At 38.7% G+C, this 21,895-nt stretch overlaps 1 protein-coding gene across 1 annotated transcript in view; it reads left to right on the top strand.

Annotated features, from left to right (window-relative positions):
• tenm2b (teneurin transmembrane protein 2b) overlaps positions 1-21,895 on the top strand; it is a 345,071-nt gene that overhangs the window by 46,113 nt on the left and 277,063 nt on the right. Inside the window, exon 2 of the mRNA XM_017493324.3 lies at positions 13,038-13,289. Within this exon, the coding sequence (XP_017348813.2) occupies positions 13,088-13,289 (202 nt within the window). The 5' untranslated portion in view covers positions 13,038-13,087. The remainder of the gene's footprint in view (positions 1-13,037; positions 13,290-21,895) is intronic.

Raw genomic sequence — 21,895 nt, 5'->3', positions numbered from 1 at the left:
ATAAACGAGATCAAGAATAGGCAGATGGTCATATATGATGGTCTGTATCTGAGTCTATTTACTCAGTCCGTACAGGATTTCGCAGGAGTTGTTTTGTGCTTGTTATTGCCAAAAATGCTTGATTTTGCTGTGGCTGTTTTCAAAATTTGCAATGCAACATGAGGTGTCATTTGTGCTTTATTTTTTGGTGGTACATGAATTTACAAAATCGCAATTGAATGCAGTTGTCTTTTGCAGTGATGTTTGTTGATAAATGAGACCTTTTAATAATTAATAATAATAATTCCTTAGATTTATATAGTGTTTTTATAGGCACTCAAAGCGCTTTACATTGTATGGTGGAATCTCCTCAACCACCACTAGTGAGTAGCATCCACCTGGATGATGTGACGGCAACCATAGTGCACCAGAACACCCACCACACACCAGCTATTAGTGGAGAGGAGAGAGTGATGTAGCCAATTCAGAGATGAAGATTATTAGGGGGTCATGATAGCTAAGGGCCAATGGGGATTTTTAATAGCCACAGAGAGTCAGAACCTCGGTTTAACGTCTCATCAGAAAGACAGTGCTGTTTTTACAGTATAGTGTCCCCGTCACTATACTGGGGCATTAGGACCCACACAGACCACATGGGGGCATTAGGACCCACACAGACCACATGGTGAGCACCCCCTGCTGTCCTCACTAATACAACTTTTAGTTGTACTCATGCTCGTTGCACGTGAATTGAAGAGGGCTTTGGCTGAATGTGCATTGTGATGAAGTTACATCTTGAAAGATTTTGTGATTGTTGCGGTCAAAAACACTTTGCTAAAACACTATTTTGCTGCATCGATTTTCAGAATTGCGACACAATTAGTGGAGTTTTTTTGCATTTTTTGGCAGAAAACTACTTGAATTGGCAAAATTGTAATTGCACAAAATTGTTTTGCATTGATATTTGTTGGTAAATGAGATCTTTTAGCTGTACTCATATTCGACACACAGGAATCGAAGATGGCTTTGACTGAATGCACATTGTGCAGACGTCACATGACACGGCTTGGCCCAAATCTGCAGAAAATCTGCAGTAATTTTGAAAAATTTTAAATTCCTCAAAATATTGTGGAATTTGCTTGATTTTGCGTTCATTTCTGCGCCCGCAAAATCCTGGAGGAACTGATTAGTGATCCAATCATCCGGATCTGTATTCAGATTTAAAGCCAAAGTGGGTGTGGCAGAACCAAAAGTCTTTTTTTTCTCTATTTTCCTTCACAATTTGGTCACCTGCCAATTCCTACCCACCAGCCAGTTCTATCCTATCATATGACTGCTACCAACCATAGAGGGTGAAGACCAGCAAAAAAGAAAGCACCATCTGCCCTGTTCCACATGCATGAGCTCACAGACAACCATGATTGGCTAGTGATTGACAGGGGAGAGAGAGGATGCCTTTCTCTCCCACTTCTCTCTGTAATGCTTCCTTGGCTCCTGGCCATGGCTGGCTGTCATCAACTGGATTCAAACTTGTGATCTCCTGACATGTGTTTTTATTAAGTATGAACCCTACCACTATGCCCCTGGAAACCCAGCGGTAGAACTGTTAATGTCAACATGGTGTGTAAATTCTGGCTGTGACAATTTCTCAACCTTAAATACATCACTTGAAAACATTATTGGTCTCAACTAGATATGTGCAAGAGTCTGTCTTTTTATTATTATTATTTTTTGATCTTGCATTTATTCACTATTTTTTCAGTATCTGCGTGAGAAACAAGTATAGTTGGATCTATTTCCCAAAATATCAACAAACTAGTAGTCTAATTTAAACCACTGTGACTGTGACTAGGCAGCTACTATGGATGAATGAACGAATGCTGTAAATGCATTACACATTAATAAACACAATCTCTGTTTATCATGTGCACTTCATACCCTAAAATAGAAAACAATAGTGCTTATTCATGTCTGTATTTCTACCTGTTTAGAACATAAAATATGTTTATTCCCAATAATGTATTTGTATTTGAATGATGAATTATCATATAGAAATCCAGAAGTTTCATTCCAACCAAGAAGCCACAGGCAGGGGCATGGCATGCGACAATCAGTAGTCATCTAATGAGGAACCAGAAAAAGGCACATAGACAAGACATACCCCTACACCGAGAAACATACAGCACAATGAACATTCAAAAATACAATGAAAGTCATTACCAATTTCACTCTACTACCTGTTCTGTTTTTTGTGCTGTGTTTGTTTCGTCTCCCCCAGTATCAGGTTTGTTATACCCAATTGTTGAATTTTGGTGACTAAGAAACATTACTGTCAGTTTTATTGTTTTTAATTTTAGAAAATTGTTACATCAAGAAGGCAGTGATGTAATCAAGTAATTAAAATCACCATAATGTCATTCTACCATTTGCTCAACTGTCAACCAGGTCCTGCCAATTTTGGTTGAGTGCCATTTTCTCTCTCATGAAGAAATTGAACTTTAAAAGAGAAATAAGGTTTAATGACCCAAGAGAGAAAGAAATATCACAAGGGTGCCCTTATGCCTCTGTTTCCTCCTGGCTCTCCCTTTTAGTTATGCTGTCATAGCGAGACCTGCTCGAGTCCCCACATACACTCTGATCACAATGTACACACATTTAAAACACTGTATGATAAGAGCATATCTAATAATCTGGTCCCTCTCTCCCTCATTGCCAAGCTGTATGTGTACTCCGCCATGTGTCTGATACGGTGTCGGTGCCAGATCCTGACACTTTTAATGATGTGGCTCTTCTCACCCTCTGGACTTTACATTTATTCACTTGCCTGATTCATCCTGATGCTCTGCTTCGGGCTTAGAGAGTCTGAAATTGTGACTCACTTTCATCTGCTGCCGTGGATGGTCCCACATGGATACCCTAAAGTTTTGCACTTCACAGAAAGAGTATTTCCAAAGTCCCACCCTTACTTCAGTGGATAAGCTCACCTAGATACTGTACATTTGTACCTAATAACTGCCGCTGTAATCATGAAGACTGTCCGGTTCTTGTCTCAGGACTCTGCCCATACTCAACATCCTTCCAGTACACTAAGTACTATTCAACATTACAGTATATATTTGTAGAACAGTGATGATTTATCATCCCTTTATCCAGTGTCACCCAGAAGAAAATGGGTTCCCTTTTGAGACTGGTTTATCTGAAGGTTTTTTCCTCATGAAAGTTGTAGGAAGTTTTTTTTGCCACTGTTGCCTCTGGATTGCATTAAGAGATAAAATCTAAAGTTGTGAAAAATCTACCAAAGCATAAGAGTGGATGGTGAAGCATGTCAGAGCTAGATGACTACAGAAAGGTATCATAACAGAATTGGGGAACCTGGAGGATATTAAGGGATACACTAACCAGACGCAAAGGCCATGCAGTCACAATCTTGTTTTTTCCCTTCAGCTCAGGAGACTGAACACATTCTTGCCTCAGGACTAGAGGAAAAGGTGAACCACGCTGTGGTTTCTCCTGAGATGTTCTACACTCCAGCTAGTCTTCACTCTGTCTTCAGTCTGAATTACAGAAACCCTGGTGCACTGCACCACACTGTACCTTGAGAATCTGGCAGAAAAATTCCCTTCACATCCTTCATACATGAGGAAGAAGAGGAGGATTTGACATTTCCACTTTACCTCCTATTTGTGGAATCAGAAATAGACATCTCCAATACGTTCTTGGAGACTAAAAAGAAGAAGAAAAAAATGGCTGAAAAAAAAAAAATCCACCGCTCACTTTGGCTGAATGCTGTGATAATTTGTAACTTCACTTCTGACATTTTCAGCTAAAAGGACCATTTCAATTAGATCATTGAGAACACAACCTACGTCTCCACCTCACATGTTTTGCCAGAATCAACAGTCAGCTAAATGCCGACTTGATTTAATTTCTGAGGCCTTCGCAGCACTTGAAATCTTTCTTTTTTCCGCTCTGGTGAAGTGATTTGGTATGAAATGTACCAAATAGGTTAACCTGTGTAGTGCTATTTAATGTGTCCTAGAAACACTTGTATGTTCTAGAGAGGTGTTGAAGCACCATCACCCTTACTCATTGCTTACTGAATTACTGCTGTAGTGTGTTAAAGGTGTGAATCTGTTAGCATAGATCTGTTCCTCTGGTTCTTATCCATAACTGCCAATTGCCTTCAACGGGAACTCACTATTATGCTCCTCTAAAAACCTCACCCTTGTGTTTTTCCCAGTCCTCAGAGTTTAAAAGCCACTCTGTGCACTCGTCCTCTACACTTCTTTCTACGCTACATCACTGAAACTGAAGACACTACTTTCTCTGGTTCTTTTACTCTATGCTCTACTTTGTTCTCTTCCTTGCTAAACCGTAGTCCATTTATTGTCAGCCGGCTGCTGTTCAGTGGCAGCATGGCTCGTGCTGTGGACTTTTGAGTCGTGCTCTGCACTGCCCGAGGTGGATTTTAGTGGATTAATTTTAATGGAGCCCCACGACAGAAACTTCCTCAGTTTGCCAGGAAGATGACTGCTCAGCTTGATTATTACTTATTGATACTGAGAGCAAGTCTCCACTACATTCCTGCCTGAGAGGCCATGCTTTTCACCACTACCACTTTTTTGTCAGCAAACATGACCTGTGGGGGATTCCTTTTCTAGCTTTTTGGTTCTTCAGTTCTTCAGTAAGAAACATGGCCACATTTTCTCCTCAAATTTCTCACCTGCCACGTCCCACCCACCAGCCAGCTCTCCCATATCACAAGACAACTATGCACTGGGGAGCGTAAAAGCTAATACATCAGTCCATACAGGATTTTGTGATTGTTGCGGCCAACAATGCTTTATTTTGCTGCATCTATTTTCAAAATTGACGCAATTAGCTGAGATTTTTGTGGGTTTTTTTAGTAGAAAACTACTTGAATTGGCAAAATTTCAATTGCACAAAATTGTTTTGCACTGAAATTTGTTGGTAAATGAGACCTTTTAGCTGTACTCATATTCGACACATGGGAATCGAAGATGGCTTTGACTGATTGCACATTGTGCAGATGTCACATGACACATCTTGGTCCAAATCTGTGAAAAATCTGCTGCATTTTTGAAAAAATTGCAAGCTCTTCCAAATATTGCAGAGTTTGCTTTATCTTGCGTTAATTTCTGCAATCGCAAAATCGCTAAATCCTGGAGGCTTCCTCTGAGCCAGCCAACCGTATCCCTTCACACTGTGCCACAGAGCAATATATCGCATTCAGAGGTAAGGGCTATCTGCCCTCTTTCGTATTCATGAGCTCACCGACACCCACGATTGGTTAGTGTAACTATGATTGACAGGGGAGTGAATATATCATCCCTTCCATCTAGAGAGCTTGGCTATTTTTGCTCCCTTGACTCCTGGCCATGAATGGCTGTGACATCATTGGCATTCAAACTCACGATCTTCGATCATGATCGACGATGTTCTGCCACTCAGGAGCCTTAATAGGCATGTTTGAACTTGTTGGCCTGCTGCCTTCTCTGTATAGGTTTCTGTATATAATCCTGTATGTTTTATATTACTGTTGTGAACCACTTCTACTTTAGCCACAGTTCTGAGGTGTTTCCCTCAGGTCTGAATTGAGGGGTGGGTATTTTTGTGTGATCAGTGCTTTTAGATTACAATATAATTTAAAGTAACTTGCTACCCATTTAATATAAAAAATTAGCCGAGTAGGAGAAGCTTTACCAGGTTTCTCAGGTTCTTCTCTATTGTCCTTTGTTTCTGTTAGGTCATTACTACATTACTGCTATTTTCTCTACTTCCTCTATTCTTCTGCTCTTTTATAGCTCCTGTCCCACAACCCCTAAATTGGTACATAAAATTTAAAGCTTTGGACATGGACAAAATATATTTGATGGGCATCAACTAACAAGACTTGTCAAAGTATAACCTATGTATATTGGTGGGAAATATTGTTCTATACCATCTGCTACTGAGTTTCAGGATCTTAAAATTTATCAAATATAATCAAATTTTACACATTTTCTGCCTTGATTTTTTCTTTTATTTTTTGCCATGAACATGTATCATGTTTACTAACACGAGAGGGCTTGGTTACTATTAGTACATTCGCAATACCACTCATTTCATATTCATTTCAATGGAGAACTTTGTTGGCTCCATGCACTACATGATGCACTCAGAGTTCAACTTTATGTATATGAATCCATCTGCCACATTGCTTTTTGGTTAATCATCGAAGGGTAGACATTGCCCAAGCAGAAATAATTTTAATTAACTTCTAAACATCATATGATGGAGTTCCATGCAATATACCATTAAATAAATGAGGAGGAAGAGGAGAAATGTCATAGATCAGTGATACTATATGCATACATCAGTGTTGGGTGGAGAGACACAGGGAAGGTGTGTGCTCTGATAACATTTGCAAGTGGTCTCGGATAAGTATGAGCCGATACTTTGAGTTTGAAATCAATGTTATATAAAAAATGAAAAAATGGTATCAGTGATGCCTTCGTTCTGTACAAATGTGACAGCCATCCTACAGCATTATGGCATAAATAAAACTTTGCATTTGAAGGGAACATTAAGAGTACTTAACAGCTGACAAACACCCACTGGCTAGATTTTGTGTTTTTTCCATTGCATGTGACCACAATAACATGAATTATTGATGACAGATGATGTGTTTAGTAAGTATAAATTAGTACTTACACTTGCTAGAGAATGTTGATTAGAGCTGTGATGTTTCGAATACATTATTTTGGTCTGTTGATCTGACATAGAAGTTGAAACTATTCAGAAACGTACAAGCAACCCAGATGAAGTCAAGGGTGCCAATACTTTGACCTTAGTAGAAATGGAGAGAAAGACCATGCCAGACGATGATAAAATACATCAAAACATATGTCCTGCACTTTTTGCAAAATCTCATATGCTGGTGTATGTTATTACATGCTGTATGTTGTGAACAGACAGTGAATAGGAAGCCATTTTGAATCCTGCCTAAATTAAGGACGGCTTTTTTATGTATCTTGTGGTTTTTCAGAATGGAACGTCGAGTTAAATCAGTGACAATAAATTTTAAAAAATGGTAAATAAATACAACCCCAGTTCCAAAAAAGTTGGGGCACTGTGTAAAATGTAAATAAAAATAGAATGCAGTGATTTGCAAATCTCATAAACCCATATGTTATTCACAATAGAACATAGAAAACATATCAAATGTTTAAACTGAGGAAATGTACCATAAAAAAAGATAATTTTTAATTTGATGGCCGTAACACATCTAAAAAAAAGTTGGGACGGGGCAACAAAAGGCCGGAAAACTAAGTGTTACTAAAAAGAAACAGTTGGAGGTTAATTGGCAGCAGGTCAATAACATGATTACGTATAAAAAGAATATCTTTCAGAAGTAAAAGTGGGCAGGGGTTCACCAATCTGCAAAAAACTACATCTACAATTTGTGGAACAATTTCAGAATAATGTTCCTCTTCTTAAAATTGCAGAGACTATGAATATCTCACCATCTATAGTACATAAAATCATCAAAAGATTCCAAGGATCTGGAGAAAACACTGTGCGCAAGGGACAAGGGTGAAAATCAGTATTGCATGCCTGTGATCTTCGGGCCCTCAGGCGGCACTGCATTAAAAACAGGCATGATTCTGTAAAAGAAATCACTGCATGGGCTCAGAGACACCTCCAGAACTCAGTGTCTGTGAACACAGTTCGCAGTGCCACCCACAAATGCTGGTTAAAGCTCTATCATGCAAAGAAAAAGCCATATGTGAACAGGATCCAGAAACACCGCCATCTTCTCTGGGCCAAAGCTCATTTAAAATGGACTGAGGCAAAGTGGAAAACTGTTCTGTGTTCAGACAAATCGAAATTTTAAATTCTTTTTGATGCCGCGTCCTCTAAACTAAAGAGGATTAAAGAGGAGAGGGACCATTCGGCATTTTATCAGCGCTCAATTCAAAAGCCTGCATCTCTGATCGTATGGGGATGCATTAGTGCCTATGGAATGGGCAGCTTGCACATCTGGAATATACAGGTTTTAGAGCAACATATGGTTCCATCCAGAGTCCATCTCATATTGACTTCTGAGAGACTCTGCCTCTCTGCGATACACTTTTTATACCCAATCATGTTACTAACCTGTTGCCAATTAACCTAATTAGTTGCAAAATGTTCCTCCAGCTGTTTCCTTTTAGTAACACTTACTCTTCCAGCCTTTTGTTACCCCTGTCCCAACTTTTCTGAGATGTGCTGTGGCCATCAAATTAAAAATTACCTTGTTTTTTCCTTAAAATGGTACGTTTCCTCGGTTCCTCAGTTTCCTATGTTCTATTGTGAATAACACATGGGTTTATGAGATTTGCAAATCATTGCATTCTGTTTTTCTTTACATTTTACATAGTGTCCCAACTTTTTTGGAATTGGGGTTGTATAAACAAATGCCAACTAAATTAATTATGTGATAAATCTGTGGTGCCAAGAGACATTTGAACCGAGAAAGTAATTTTGTCAGTCACCACACTGCTAAAGAAGTTTGCTGAGCCATACCGTCTAGTATAAAAACAGTTCTAGTTTCATTTTTGGCATCCACATCAGATTATTTGTTGTAACCAACTGTCAGTTTGGCGCACATCTTTTGTATTATGCCATCACTGAGACCTCATGATATAATGCACTGCTCAACCCTAACAGTTTCATGTTTGAGCCATTGAGAAATGATATATTTTAGTTCTTATTTAATATCATGACCTGCAATTAGGGGAATCAAATTGAAGACAGGTTTTTAGTATGGGTAAATTAGAAAAAACAACAAATTTAGAATTACATCTTGTTACCGTAACCATAACATCTATTACAGTATTATGGAAAAGTATTGTTAAATTGACGCTTGGTCTTTTTCATATCTTTCAAACCACTGCTGACTGTGAGGACCAGTCTAACATTTGGCAGCAGGTTGAAAAAGAAAAAAAAAAAATAAATTCCCTGGATTAGAGTTATGATTTTTTGTGTATACTTTCTATAATTCACGGTCAATCTAGACCAAGGCCATACTATCACAGCTAACCGCAGATGTGGATCCAATTAGCACATTTCCCAAAGCCTGAATGCTTTACATAATTAGCATGCGCCGTACATGCTCCATGTATTTATACAGCATGAATACAAATTGTTGATCAGTGAACACCACTCAAAGGCCTTGCCCTTATCTAAACATGCTTAAAGCTTCAATGAGAGTATTGACTGGCCAGCATGTGATATGTGTTCGTTCGATGTATGTTACAGTGCTGCTTTTTCGAGGCGCTTGTGCATTGATTTGCCACTAAATATCATATAATTGGCTCTTTAGTGTCTGAATAGTGCTGATTGAGTGTTTAAATAAACCGAGACATCTGTGTCCTAAGTAAGCACTTAAAACATTACAAAGCCATTTCCTGCTCTGTGTACATGGAAGTCTCTACAGCAGCACACTCAATCCTGTGCTTTATTCAGTCCGTACAGGATTTTGTGGAGTAGTTTTGTGATTGTTGTGGCCAAAAATGCTTGATTTTGCTGCTTTTTTAAAATTATTATTTGTAATGGAACATGCAGAGTTTGTGTTTTATTGCGGAAAACTATTGAATTGGGGAAATTGCAATTGCACAAAGTTGCTTTGTCTTTCACAGTGACATTTAATGGTAAATGAAACCTTTTAGCTGTACCTACGATGTTCAACGCATGTGAATCGAAGAGGGCTTTGGCTGAATGCACGTTGTGATGATGTCACATAATGCATCTTTGCCCAAAATCTACACTAATTTAGAAAATTGCGGCGTTTGCTTGATTTTGCCTTCATTTCTTAAATTGCAAAATTGCTAAATCCTGGAGGGACTGATTATTAAGACATTTTGTCTTGTACCTGCTATGCAGCTTTTGTGTCATTAGAACACTCCATGTTCTTCAGACCAAGCCTAATTCAGATTGGGTTTTATAGATATTTATTTATATCGATATATATTTATAGATATAGAGAGTAGGAGTCAAAATCTTTCTCAATTAAAAGTATCCAGAGTATCCAGCCAAGTGAAAGCTACAACTTTTAAATGTAGCCAAGTATGAAATAGTAAAAAAAATAAATAAATGTTTTAAACTGAGGAAATTATGTTAATGGAATGTTTTCATGTGAAGATGAACTTTTATTACGAATCGAAAACTGTTATAACTGTTATATTGTTTTTGCCTGAGAATATTCAGTCTCTGTAAGTTTGCTGCTCATATGCATGACTGACATAATTCAGTAATGAATTAATCATAAGTAAAATATCCTATAAACAACAGATATTTATTATTAGCTACAATTTGACTTGCTGCCTAGCCAATTAGGTGAAATTGTACAAGTACAATTTCTCAAGTATTTTCTATTCCTGATGATAACAATAGCTGAGTGTTTCTGTAGGAAGGGTTTCTATGTACCGAGCCAATGACAAACGGTCTGATGAGAGTCCCCGGTGATGACTCACCACCAAGTCACAGATGCAGAGTAGGAGGGTGTCGAAGAGGGCGGATGGCCATCTCTCTCTCTCTCTCTTTCTCTCTCCCTCTCTCTCTCTATGCATCTCCTTCGTGCATTCTCTCACTTTGCTCTTGGCGGGTGATAATAAGATGGCGAGTCACTATCTCCGCTCACCTCCCCCCTGCTGGTGCGCCTCAGCCTGGGCTTGATCTGCAGTCATCAGGTTCTGTTTGTGTATGGATGAGGTTGTTTATGGTGTTTCGCAGTGTCTAATGGTCCCTGTCATTCATCTGTCTGTCGCAAATACAGAATTAGCTCTACGGGTCATCACATAGCTTCTCAACATCTCAAGATGCAGGCTCAATGTTTGGACAGTAGCATTTGCTTTGACAGCAAGCATGATGACTTGGGAATACATTTAGCCTAATTTTATTTTTGGTTAACTTTTATTTTAGTAGATAGCACCTGTATGTGAAAGCTCTGAAACGTTGGTATGTCAATTTTTAGCGATTTTATGCACAGCAATGTTAAACACACTGATGAGCTCTGTCTTGCTTAAAAAATTTTCACTGTCATCATGATTGCTGTCATGGTTCTCTAATCGAAAACTCTGACCTTACATTCGAAAATCCAGACGACAACATGAGAGGTTTTTAAAATTCCAACACTAACTGTAATAGGAAAACTGGTTAGTGTTAGTACTCAGTAACAATCTAGAGTAGTGCATAAGTTTGAGATTTGAGACAAACACAAGTTTGTTTGATGGAGGTATATGGACGGGGAAATGTGTCCATTTGTATTGTTGAGTTACACTAGTGCAACATGTCAGCATAGTGTAAAAGACTTATGCATTCATTTAAGCATGGCTTGTCTGAATGTGACTCCCAGTAACATTTTGAAATATTATTACACACAATCTGTTTTAATAGAGCGACTGTTTTTACAGTCCCCTCCGGAACTATTGGAACGGCAAGGCCAATTCATTTTTTGTTTGTGCCATACACCAAAGACATTTAGGTTTGAGATCTATAGATGGATATGAGACGAGAGTTAACGATTTCAGCTTTTATTTCCTGGTTTTCACATGTATATATGTGTTAAACAACATAAAACATAGAACCAAGCTTTTAGATGAGCAAAAATATAGGAACAAATAAGTCTTGAAGTAAATTAAAGTACATAACATTTAATATTATGTTGCATATCCCTTGCATCTACGAATACGACTCATTGACATCAACAAATTGTTCGTTTCTTCTTTTGTGATTCTTTTCCAGGCTTTTACAACTTCCAATTCTTTTATAAACGAATTTGCCTTGCTGTTCCAATAGTTTTGGAGGGGACTGTATTTCTAATATTCAGCAGTAAAAAAAACATACTCAAATAAATGTTAAGGAAATCTATGAGAAAACTACTCAAGTTGATGTTTACCTATATCTGACCTTATCTAAATGTTATTATACTGCATCACTGTTGAGTTTATTCTGATTGGTCAGGTGTTCAGAGTGTTGATTCATTTGCTAAAGCAATAGCTCTGACAGTACTGCTGGTTATAATTCAAGTCAATGCTTTATATCCATGTGCTCATTCTAATACGTTGTAGAGTTATAGTTTTGAGAGGGACTCTCTAAACTCGGGGTCCCAAGCATTTGCCTCCACTTGTTGTGGCTGTTACACTATTATTATAAAAGTGTACATTTTCATTGATTTGAATGATTATTGACAAACAGCATGCCGTGTCATGGTTTCCTTTTTACTTAGAACATTTCTGTCACTTCACTGCGATCCTAAGTAGGGCTAAAACTAGACAGCTAATTTGCAACTAGACTATGTTGTTGGGAAAGGTTAATTGTTAAAATATAGCCCAAAAGTTGAACTGAAAACTAATGGTAATAGCTCTAACAGCTTTCTTACCCCAGTGATACTCTTGGAGTTTTCCTTGTTGAGGTAAAAAGTAGTGATGCTTGTAAAATGAGTCTGATTTTTGAGCGTTAGGAGCTGATTGTCAGACATGAAAAGCAGTTGTGGTGATGTATAGCCAAGAAATAATGGAGAGTGGGCAGCATGAAAGAGCTAAGATTACAGGAAGTAACAAAGGCCTCTGTGAAAGTTTAGCAGAATAGAAAAATAACCGTTTGCTTTTGGAACGGAGTGAAGGAAAAGTTGACAAACATTTATAGACAAGTAAATTAATGAAACGTTCCCAAAATGTAGTTCTTCTTTGTTACTATACAGTACATCACTGTGAATAAGACACGTTATTGGTTATATCCCTTTATACAAGGTGAATTCAAACTGATCAACACTGGATGAATATTGATGTATACACCAGACAGCAATACCTTTTTTGGGTTTTATAGTTCACAATGACAGAAGAAAATGGTTCACATTGACAAACTGGGCCTTTGCTAGTTAGCCTAATATCTCTAGTGACCCAGGGAAAAAATCTACAGGTACATCTCATAACTCTAGGAAATTAATTTCGAAGGTGAGAAAACAGTTTGCACTCACTTGTGTTTTTTTCTTCCTTCTCCTTCCCCTTTTCCAGGTGATTAACGTAACCTACATTGCTCTCCTGTGAGCTGATTGGCTGCTGGGATGGATATGAAGGAGAAGCGGCACCGCTCTCTGACGCGAGCCAGGTGCAGGAAAGAACCTCACTATGCCACGTCCTCTATAGGTGCAGACAAGTGTCACGTGGCCCAACAGAAATGCTACAGCTCCAGCGAGACGCTTACAGCCTATGAGCAGGAAGCACGGATGCACTACGGGCCCGAGACAGTAGAATACGTTGGGCAAGGTGAAACTCAGCACACTCCTTTATCCCTCTCAGCCGTTCTCAAATTATTATTTTCTGCACTCAGTCTAGAGATAGGGAAAAAGATGCTTAACTCCTGCCTTCACTCTGACTAATAGAAATTCTAAAACAAATGGCATCATGATTAGATTTGATCTCTGCGTAATCCATTAATGCTTGTTTATGAATCCAGAAGTAATTGGATTTTCAGGCACGATGAAATTTTCATTTGCAGCTATTGAGAAAATCTATTCTGATACATTTATAACTTTAAGTAAGCAATCGTAGCTGTTGTCTACTTCGCGAGACACAGCCGAGCAAATTCAAAAGACTCTCTGGGAGATTTTTCCTAAGGAAAAGATGCATGTGAGACAGTTTTAATCAGTGATAACACAGCTTGTTTTCTCCATCTCCCTGATTTAGAAAGACACCAGTGATTAATGTGAATTAGATTGTCATCCACTTTTCCCACATGTTCTTCAGTTTTTGCACTATAATCATACAACTATGTTTTAAACAACAGGGTTCCCTCATTGTACCTCATTCTGAAAACCAATGAAGTTGGATTGACAGGGTAAAACTTCTTAGTAAAAAAAAACACTTTAAGGGTTTAAAAAAAAAAAAAAAAAACATTTAAGCAACCAAAGCTAAAAAAGAATTTAGCTGAGCTTTAACGACAACCTAATAAGTTATTTTCAGGGACTTAACAAACGCATTATCCCAAACACAGAATGTCAAAATGTATTTTTAAACACAACTGAGCACTACATTGTAATAATTTTTTTAAATTGTATATATGGGTGGCACAGTGGCACAACATTTTGCTGCCTCACAGAAACATGGTACCTGTGTGTGGTTTCACAAGTTCTCCCAATGGTGACATGGGTTCCTTTGGGTTCTCGGGTTTTCTTCTACCTCCCAAAAACATCCCACTTGGCTCTATGGTTAATGTGTGTATGCATGGTGCCCTGTAATGGACTGGCATCCCATCCAGAGTGTAGCTCTGACTTGTGCCCATTGTTCCCAGGATAGACTCCAGACCCACTGCGACCATAAACAGGATTTAGCGGTTAGTGAAGATGAATGATTGCATGAATGAATGAATGTGTAAAAATGTGTGGTAATGGCATAGACCAGTGGTTCTCATACGGGGGAGAGATCGGAAGGTGGGCGCAAATTGTTTTCAAGAAAAAACACAGACAGGGTATCATTTAGGTATTCGGTGTATTTTATTGTTTTTCAAATAGAATGTGCATAAATGAAAAACCCCGCATTCCCTCTCCCTCTGTATTTTCTTTTTGCTAGGGAGAGGCAGAGCTTAGCCTGCGTTTTATCTAGCTGTCAGTGCAGACCAGTTGCCAACTTAGCGACTTTTCAGGGGAAAAAAGGTCTTTTTGGACAAACCTTAGAAACTTTCCAAATGTCTCCAGTACTGTCCTGCAAGCGCAAAGTCTTGCTTTCCTGCTGCACTCACACCTCTCTCTGTGTCTGTTCTGTTCAGTGAGTGTCTGAGAGATTTAACGTCATTTAATGTCATGGATAACGAGATGTGCCCTTCGTCCCAATTTACATCATTCTTATGCGAATGTTTTTAGAATGCAAAACGAATCTAATGCAACATGTTTTACATGTAAAATAGTACATGTTACTACAGTCTAGTTCTCTTGTTCAAAGTAGTAAGTGTTCAGAAACATTTTTGTTTTATAAAACATAGTTTTATAAAAGTCATAAAAGTTATTTTAAAAAATCACAAGTTATGAAAAGTAATTAAAAAAGTACAAAAACACAAAAGCAAAAGTCTATCTATATATCTATCCACACAATCTATCTATCTAGACAAATTTTATATAGAAACATTATATCTGGTCTCCTCCAACAATGGGGGGGGGGGGGGGGGGGATTGTGTTGCAATGATTTTATCACAGGTGAAGGTGTTGTTAGGCACTATTTGTTTACCACACAATGTACAGTAAGCTTTGGTTGTTAAGCACACAGTCCATGGACATAATGGCTTATGGTCTCATATATCCTATAAGCTTGTTTGATGATCTTGGTGATGAATAACCAAGTGTGAACACCTCTACATCTATTAGCAAGAACAACGCTGAGAAGTTGGCAATGAGTTTCTGAAAGAAAATTCATCAGATGTCGTGCACTGCAGATCCCTGAATCTGCTATAAGTTCAGTACTAATGCTTTGATAAGAAATTTCATCATGTTATACCCAAATGATGGTTAGAAATAGCAAAAACAAAATAAACACAACATGACTCCTGTTGGTACACAGTACAAAATTCGTTCTTTTAACTATATATTCTCTTTGCGGAACAGACAGTTTTGTTGTTGACATCTCCACACATTTTTCTCATTTTTCTAAAGAGAAATAGCACAGATACAATGTCCTCATGAGAAAGCAGGATTTGGGGATTAGGCTGTAAACACAATTCAGTTGCTGTGGTGCAAGCTCAAACAACTTTGAATGTGGCTCAGCCAATCAGAAAAAACCCCAAAACAATAAAAGCTATATACAACCTTACAAGAGATTAATATTAAGTAGGCAGTAGAGCTTAAGACTTGATAGACTTGAATAGAACAACTTAAGTTATGAACTGTGTAGTAGAGTGTGTGTGTGTGTGTGTGTGTGTGTGTGTGTGTGTGTGTGTGTGTGTGTGTGAGAGAAACCATGTGTTTGTGCCTGTGTGAGATGTGAAAGTCTTTTAGTAGTCAGTGTACGCAGCAGGGCCACACAGAGTACCTGCTGGTGGTGTTAAGTGGCCTGAGCAATTCTCGAGGAACATCGGCTTGGTTATTGCAGGGGGTTTTGGCTTAAGAGGCTTAGAAGGTCCTCACGTGCTGACGGGTTCAGAATACACCTGTGGTCTGGGGTTATAATACAGGAGGTGTGGGGGGGTAAGGTGAGTCAAGGGTAGCTACAAAAGATGTTAGTGGAATATGGCCAATGAGTCTCATGAGAGAGTGTGGTATATTTTAATATATACATTTTTTAGGTGAACTGTAGTCACAGAGTGAGATCATTTGCGACATCGTAGGCTCCTGTGAGCTCATGTGTGCGGAAGAGGGCGGAGTGCACTTTTCTCAAAGTTTCTTACATGCCCAACGCAGCAGTTCGAAAAGATGCGCTTGGCCGGCTTCACGTTTCTCAGAGAATACACGTGCTAGCCTTCAACTTCCTCAGTTGCTAGCTTTCGTATGAAAGGCAAGAGCTGGCTGGTGGGTAGGAATTGGTGGTGGTGGGTTGGTGGGAGGGGGGTTTGGAGGTTTATATTTTGGTGGTCAGGATTATTTGGGCAGGAAATTATTTCCGGTTTCTGGGTGTGTTGTCACTAATTATAGCCAAAAAGAGATACGGTATGGAGATGTTAGACAAGGTGGGAGCTCATTATCTATTGTTTTTAACAGTACATTAAAATAAAGTATAAACAATCCTGACAGTTGGAAAGACATGATAATACCCCAGCATGTGATGTTACCAGTGTGTTTGGACTGTTGCCTCCTGTGTAGAGATGGTGAATTGGCTCCAGTTAATAAAGTAATTGGAGGTTTAGGAGAAGGATATTATTGGATGCGAAATGTACAGTACTATAAGCATATAGACACATAGATCTTCTGCTTGTTGTTTGAATGCATTTAATGTTTCTATTTGGACATAAAGCTGTGGATAAGGACTTGATTAAAATGCCAAATAAGAAATAGGAGAGTGGACATCCCTGCCTAGTAGCTCCACGCAATGTGACACATAAGAAATAAAACATGACAGGGGATGCTGTTACAGTATAATAATCAACCATGGCATGGTGTGATGCAGCACTGCACTGAAGCTGATTGTTATCTTATAACAGCATTTCATCTTAAAACACAGCAATTTGCCAACACTAGCAAACAGCACATCATCCATTCTTCCATCCATCCATTTTCCATACTGCTTATCCTATACAGGGTTGTGGAGGAGCAAGGGTGTCGCTAGGGTTTCTGGGCCCCCTGGCTAATTTGTACTCCGGGCTCCAAGCCTCCACCCCCAATTATCCTTTCTTACTGCCACATGTAAAAACAATCATTATCAATAAGCATAACAATTATTGCATATTCAATAAGACTATAAAGAACTAAATTTGAACAGTTTATTAAATTAACTGAAATTATGCATTGATAACTATATACAAATAACTATATATACAGTACAAGTAATTAACACCATTGTGCTCTTTCTCATACAAGGACACTATAGAAAAACATGTCTGGATGTCTACAAGCTGTCGACTTGTAATTTCTTATTCCCCAAGTAACAAGAACAATGAACTCGAGAATCAAATCGGTTCTATTTGGGAATGAATCATTCAAACTGGTTTTAGCAACGGGATTCTCCAATTCGTTGAAATGAACTGACTCAAACAAACGATTCACTCACGAAATGGACATCATTACAACACTTCTCATAAACACACTTGGGACAATTAAAGCAGATTTATATGATTACATAAAATTTCGATCGATTCCTCACAGGAAGCTGTTGCAAGGCTTCGGAAAGCTTGAATATATACAACATGGGACTAGTTTTCTTGTCGCTTGGTGCTTTTCCGTCCTTTTTGAAACGCAGTGCTCCATTACTATTGCTCTCTTGCCATCTACCTGATGCATGTAACGACTCACAGCTGTAAAGTGCCGCATTTGTGAATAATCCACAAACATCTTAAGGGGACACACACATGCACTTGGCCCAGTCTGAGGGCATTCATTATAACCTGCTCCTTAATAGATTATTGTGCAAAGAAACCATTTAAATACCAAAATCATACATTATCCTCCCCTCTTAAAGCACACCTGTGGAGGAGTATCCCAGGGAACTTGAGGCACAAGGCTGGGAGCACCCTGGACGTACTCCCAACCCATTCACATACAGACAATTTGGAAATGGCAGTCAGCTTACAATGCATGTCTTTGGACTTGGGGAGGAAACAGGAGTACCTTGAGGAAACCCTCAAAGCATGGGGAGAACATTCAAACTCTACGCACACAGCGGAGAGACAGGATTTGAACCCCCAACCCTACAGGTGCGAGGCAAATGTGCTAAGCGATAAGCCACCATGCCCCCCACAACCCACAACACATTTTTTGTTTTTTATTGGATTTTAATCAACACTTTCTGACCAATCAAAGGCAAGAATTCAACAGCGCTGGGGTAGAAAAGAGATATTAACCAGTCATTATTGATTGAGACTGAAGGTGAAATATAGACACCTGATCCATTTAATAAACACACACACAAAACGTTATCAGTTGCATTCTCAGATATGTCAAACTTTTGCACAGATGAGTAATGCATTCAGTTAAAAGGATGTATATGTCAGTGGATGACTGCATGCTTTTAATGAAGCCCTTTTAGATCAGGATGAGTTATGGATGGGACGACTTTTCATTCTGGCAGCCGGCACCTTAATAATTTCTGTGTCAGTGTTAATGAGTGATAGGAAGCAGTAGCTGCTGGGTAAGGTGGAATCTCTATTGGGTTATAAGTGAAGTAAACTCATGGCAGTATTTTTATCTGTAGGGAGAGTTGTTTATCATTTTTCTTTGGTAATCTATTTAAGACCGGTTCTAGGAGCAAACATGCTGTTGGACCTGGGTAACCGCCAGGTCCTAGAGATTTATTATCAGGTGTTAATGTCATTTACTTGATCCTCAAATCGTCTCAGTCACATCGCTACATCAGTGTTATTAATAAAGGTGTTGATATCTTCTACGTTGTATTCTGGTGTGTGTGATTTGACAGAAAAGTTGCAAGATGCATTATTTCCTTTCTTCCTTTAGGGTCTGTTGTGTTCCCTGCTGAGAACCAGGATTGTTACTTCTTTTAAATAAATGTGCTAGACATTTTAATGTATTCAGGTTCTGTAGTAGGAATTGACTCTTTGAGTTCATTTAATTGTATTTGTGTAAGTTCATTCTGAGTTGGTTCAACTGGGTTGTTTGGTCTTCTAAATCTTCTAATATTTATGTGTCTTTATTTTTTATGGCTCTGCCACTAAAAGGATTATGGAGGGATTATATTTTCAGCTTTTCCATCCATCCTTCTGTCTGTCCGATATTCTTGTTAGTGCAATATATCTCAAGAATGAGTGGTTGAATGTTTGTAGGATTAATGTGGAAGATGAATTGATTAGATGAATTGATTGATTTATACGGAATTGATGAATTGATTGATTTTGGGTGTGAGGTGGTCAGCATGGTCAAGGTCACAGCAAGGTCAAATGTCTGAAATAGGTTCTTCAGTAGCTTCCTTCCTGTTAGTTACAGGCTAATGTTCAGAAACTCATTTTTTGGCTAGCTCCTATTTTTGGCATCAGTCCTTCTATGTGTCCTTCCATGTATGCGTCTGTCCAGCATATCTTAAGAACGAATGGTTGGATGGTTTTAGGATTTAAAAGGAATTATCATTGTAACCAGCAGATGAACTCTTTCGATTTTGGAATTGAATTCCAATGGGGTGAAGGTCACAGCAAGGTTATTTGCTCAGTTGCAATGGTGACTTACTGGTTAGCGCATTTGCCTTTCATGTTTGGCTTTGGGGGTTGAAATCTTGCCGACCACTCTGTGTGCGTGGAGCTTGCATGTTCTCCCCAAGCTTAGAGGGATTTCTCCGGGTACTCCAGTTTGCTACCCCAGTCTAAACACATGCGTTATAGGCTGATTTGGCATTTCCAAATTGTCCGTAGGGTTTGAATGGGTATGTGAATGGGTGTGCAATTGTGCCCTGTGATAAGTTGGCACCCGGTTCAGGGTTCCCTGTGCCCCAAATTTCCTGGGATAGGAGCCCTCTGCAACCCTGTGTAGGATAAGCAGTACAGAAAATGAATGGAAAGTGGTATAGTGGGCAGTGTTGCCAGGATCCCTGGTTCAATCCTGAGTTTGGGTTACTGTCTGTGTGGAGCATCATACGTTCTCTGTGTGTCTATGTGGGTTTCCTCCAGGTTCTCCAGTTTCCTCCTACGTCCCAAAATCCTGCCAGTTGATGGACTAGCTATGCGAAATTGCCCCTAGGTGAATGTGTATGCATGGTGCCCTGTGATGAACTGGCAACCCAACTCACTCCCACTGTTCCCAGGATAGACCCTGTATCCACCATGACTCTGACCAGGAGAGAAAGCTTTATCCTTGTTTTTCATGTCCTTGTCATGACTTTTGAGTCTGTCCCCTTGACACATAATTGCCCAGTGCATTTGTAAGTTCAACCATAAATTACAATAAAAATATAACATGATGTTAATTATTTTTTAATGAAATATGTTTTGCCAGATGTTCATACTGTATGATGCTTAGATTTTGGCCAAAGTTACTAAGCTGGTACTGAAGATGAATGAATGAATAAACAGAGTAGAACATTATGTCCCAGTATTCCCAATAGCAGTGCAATCATATCAGATCACATTTAGCGACAGATGCTACTTATCTCTTTTAATATAAATATTAGAATTTGTTATTTTTTAGTGGTTAGATACTAAAGAACCATCTGATATTTGATTTATTGGTAATGAGGTTATTACTGTGTATGAGATATTCAGTATAATTGTGCTGCTGAACAGGAAGCAGTAAATAAGGTGAGTATGAGCGATACACAGCTGAGAAGAATAACAGCTCTTTTGCAGTTTATTGGTTTAATTACCAATTATCACTAAAACCCGTGGCACTCGTGTCCCATTTCCTGGTGCACTTTGTGCTTGTTTTTTTTGTCAGGAATTTTGAGACTGTCCTTTTGACCCATTATTTTGTGTCCAGTGCTTTACCATATTACCATAACCATTATTACCATAACTATATAACATACTATTAATTCACATTTAACTACATATGATTTCCCAGAATGAATGGTAATAGACATTTGAGGACATTGAAAAGGTCATTGTGGTTCTGTACAACAGATCTTTGTGTTATAAGGTTACATTTGGGTGATGATATGGACCATTAAAATTTTCGATATTCCGGCTAGGAAAGCTCAGCAGTACTGAAATTTATATTTACAGGTCTAGACTTTAAGGCTACTTGAAATTGACATTATTGAAGTTATGAGATGATTAGAAGTTTTTTCTTTTATTTTTCTTAATGTGTTTTCTAGAAAATCTTAAATAGAAATGTGAAATTAAAGTTGTTAAAATATCAAATATCTCAAAAACATAATTTAAAAACAGTATTTTAATATTGTTAAATGTTTTAAAATAAAATTTAAAATACCTTCAGCAATCATACAAACTTTCAATCATACAAACAAACCGTCATTCCTAACCTAAGGCACAGAAGGTGAGTGTGGCGGCCTGCCTGGAAAGCCAGGGTGATAGGGCAACCACAGTCACAGCCTACTAATAGGCCTGATCTGAGAATGATCATAAAAGCCAAGCAGACAAAGAAGAAGTGGTCCTGATGGGTCACGGAGGGACGTATCAGGGGACGTGAGATTGTTAGAGCAGTTAGCCCCCAGTACTACTGCAGGGCCTCCCCTATCTAAGGCTGTCCCAAGTTTTCAGTCTTCTCTGGTCAGCAAAGTTAACATCACTAATAGATGATCTGATAGCGTGGAAACTACTGCCAAATGTGTCTCAA

The sequence above is a fragment of the Ictalurus punctatus genome, chromosome 18, assembly GCF_001660625.3.
Source record: "Ictalurus punctatus breed USDA103 chromosome 18, Coco_2.0, whole genome shotgun sequence".
NCBI classification, from domain to species: Eukaryota; Metazoa; Chordata; class Actinopteri; order Siluriformes; family Ictaluridae; genus Ictalurus; species Ictalurus punctatus.
The sequence above is the reverse complement of the archived record's forward strand: the minus strand, read 5'-3'. Positions and strand labels throughout refer to the sequence as shown.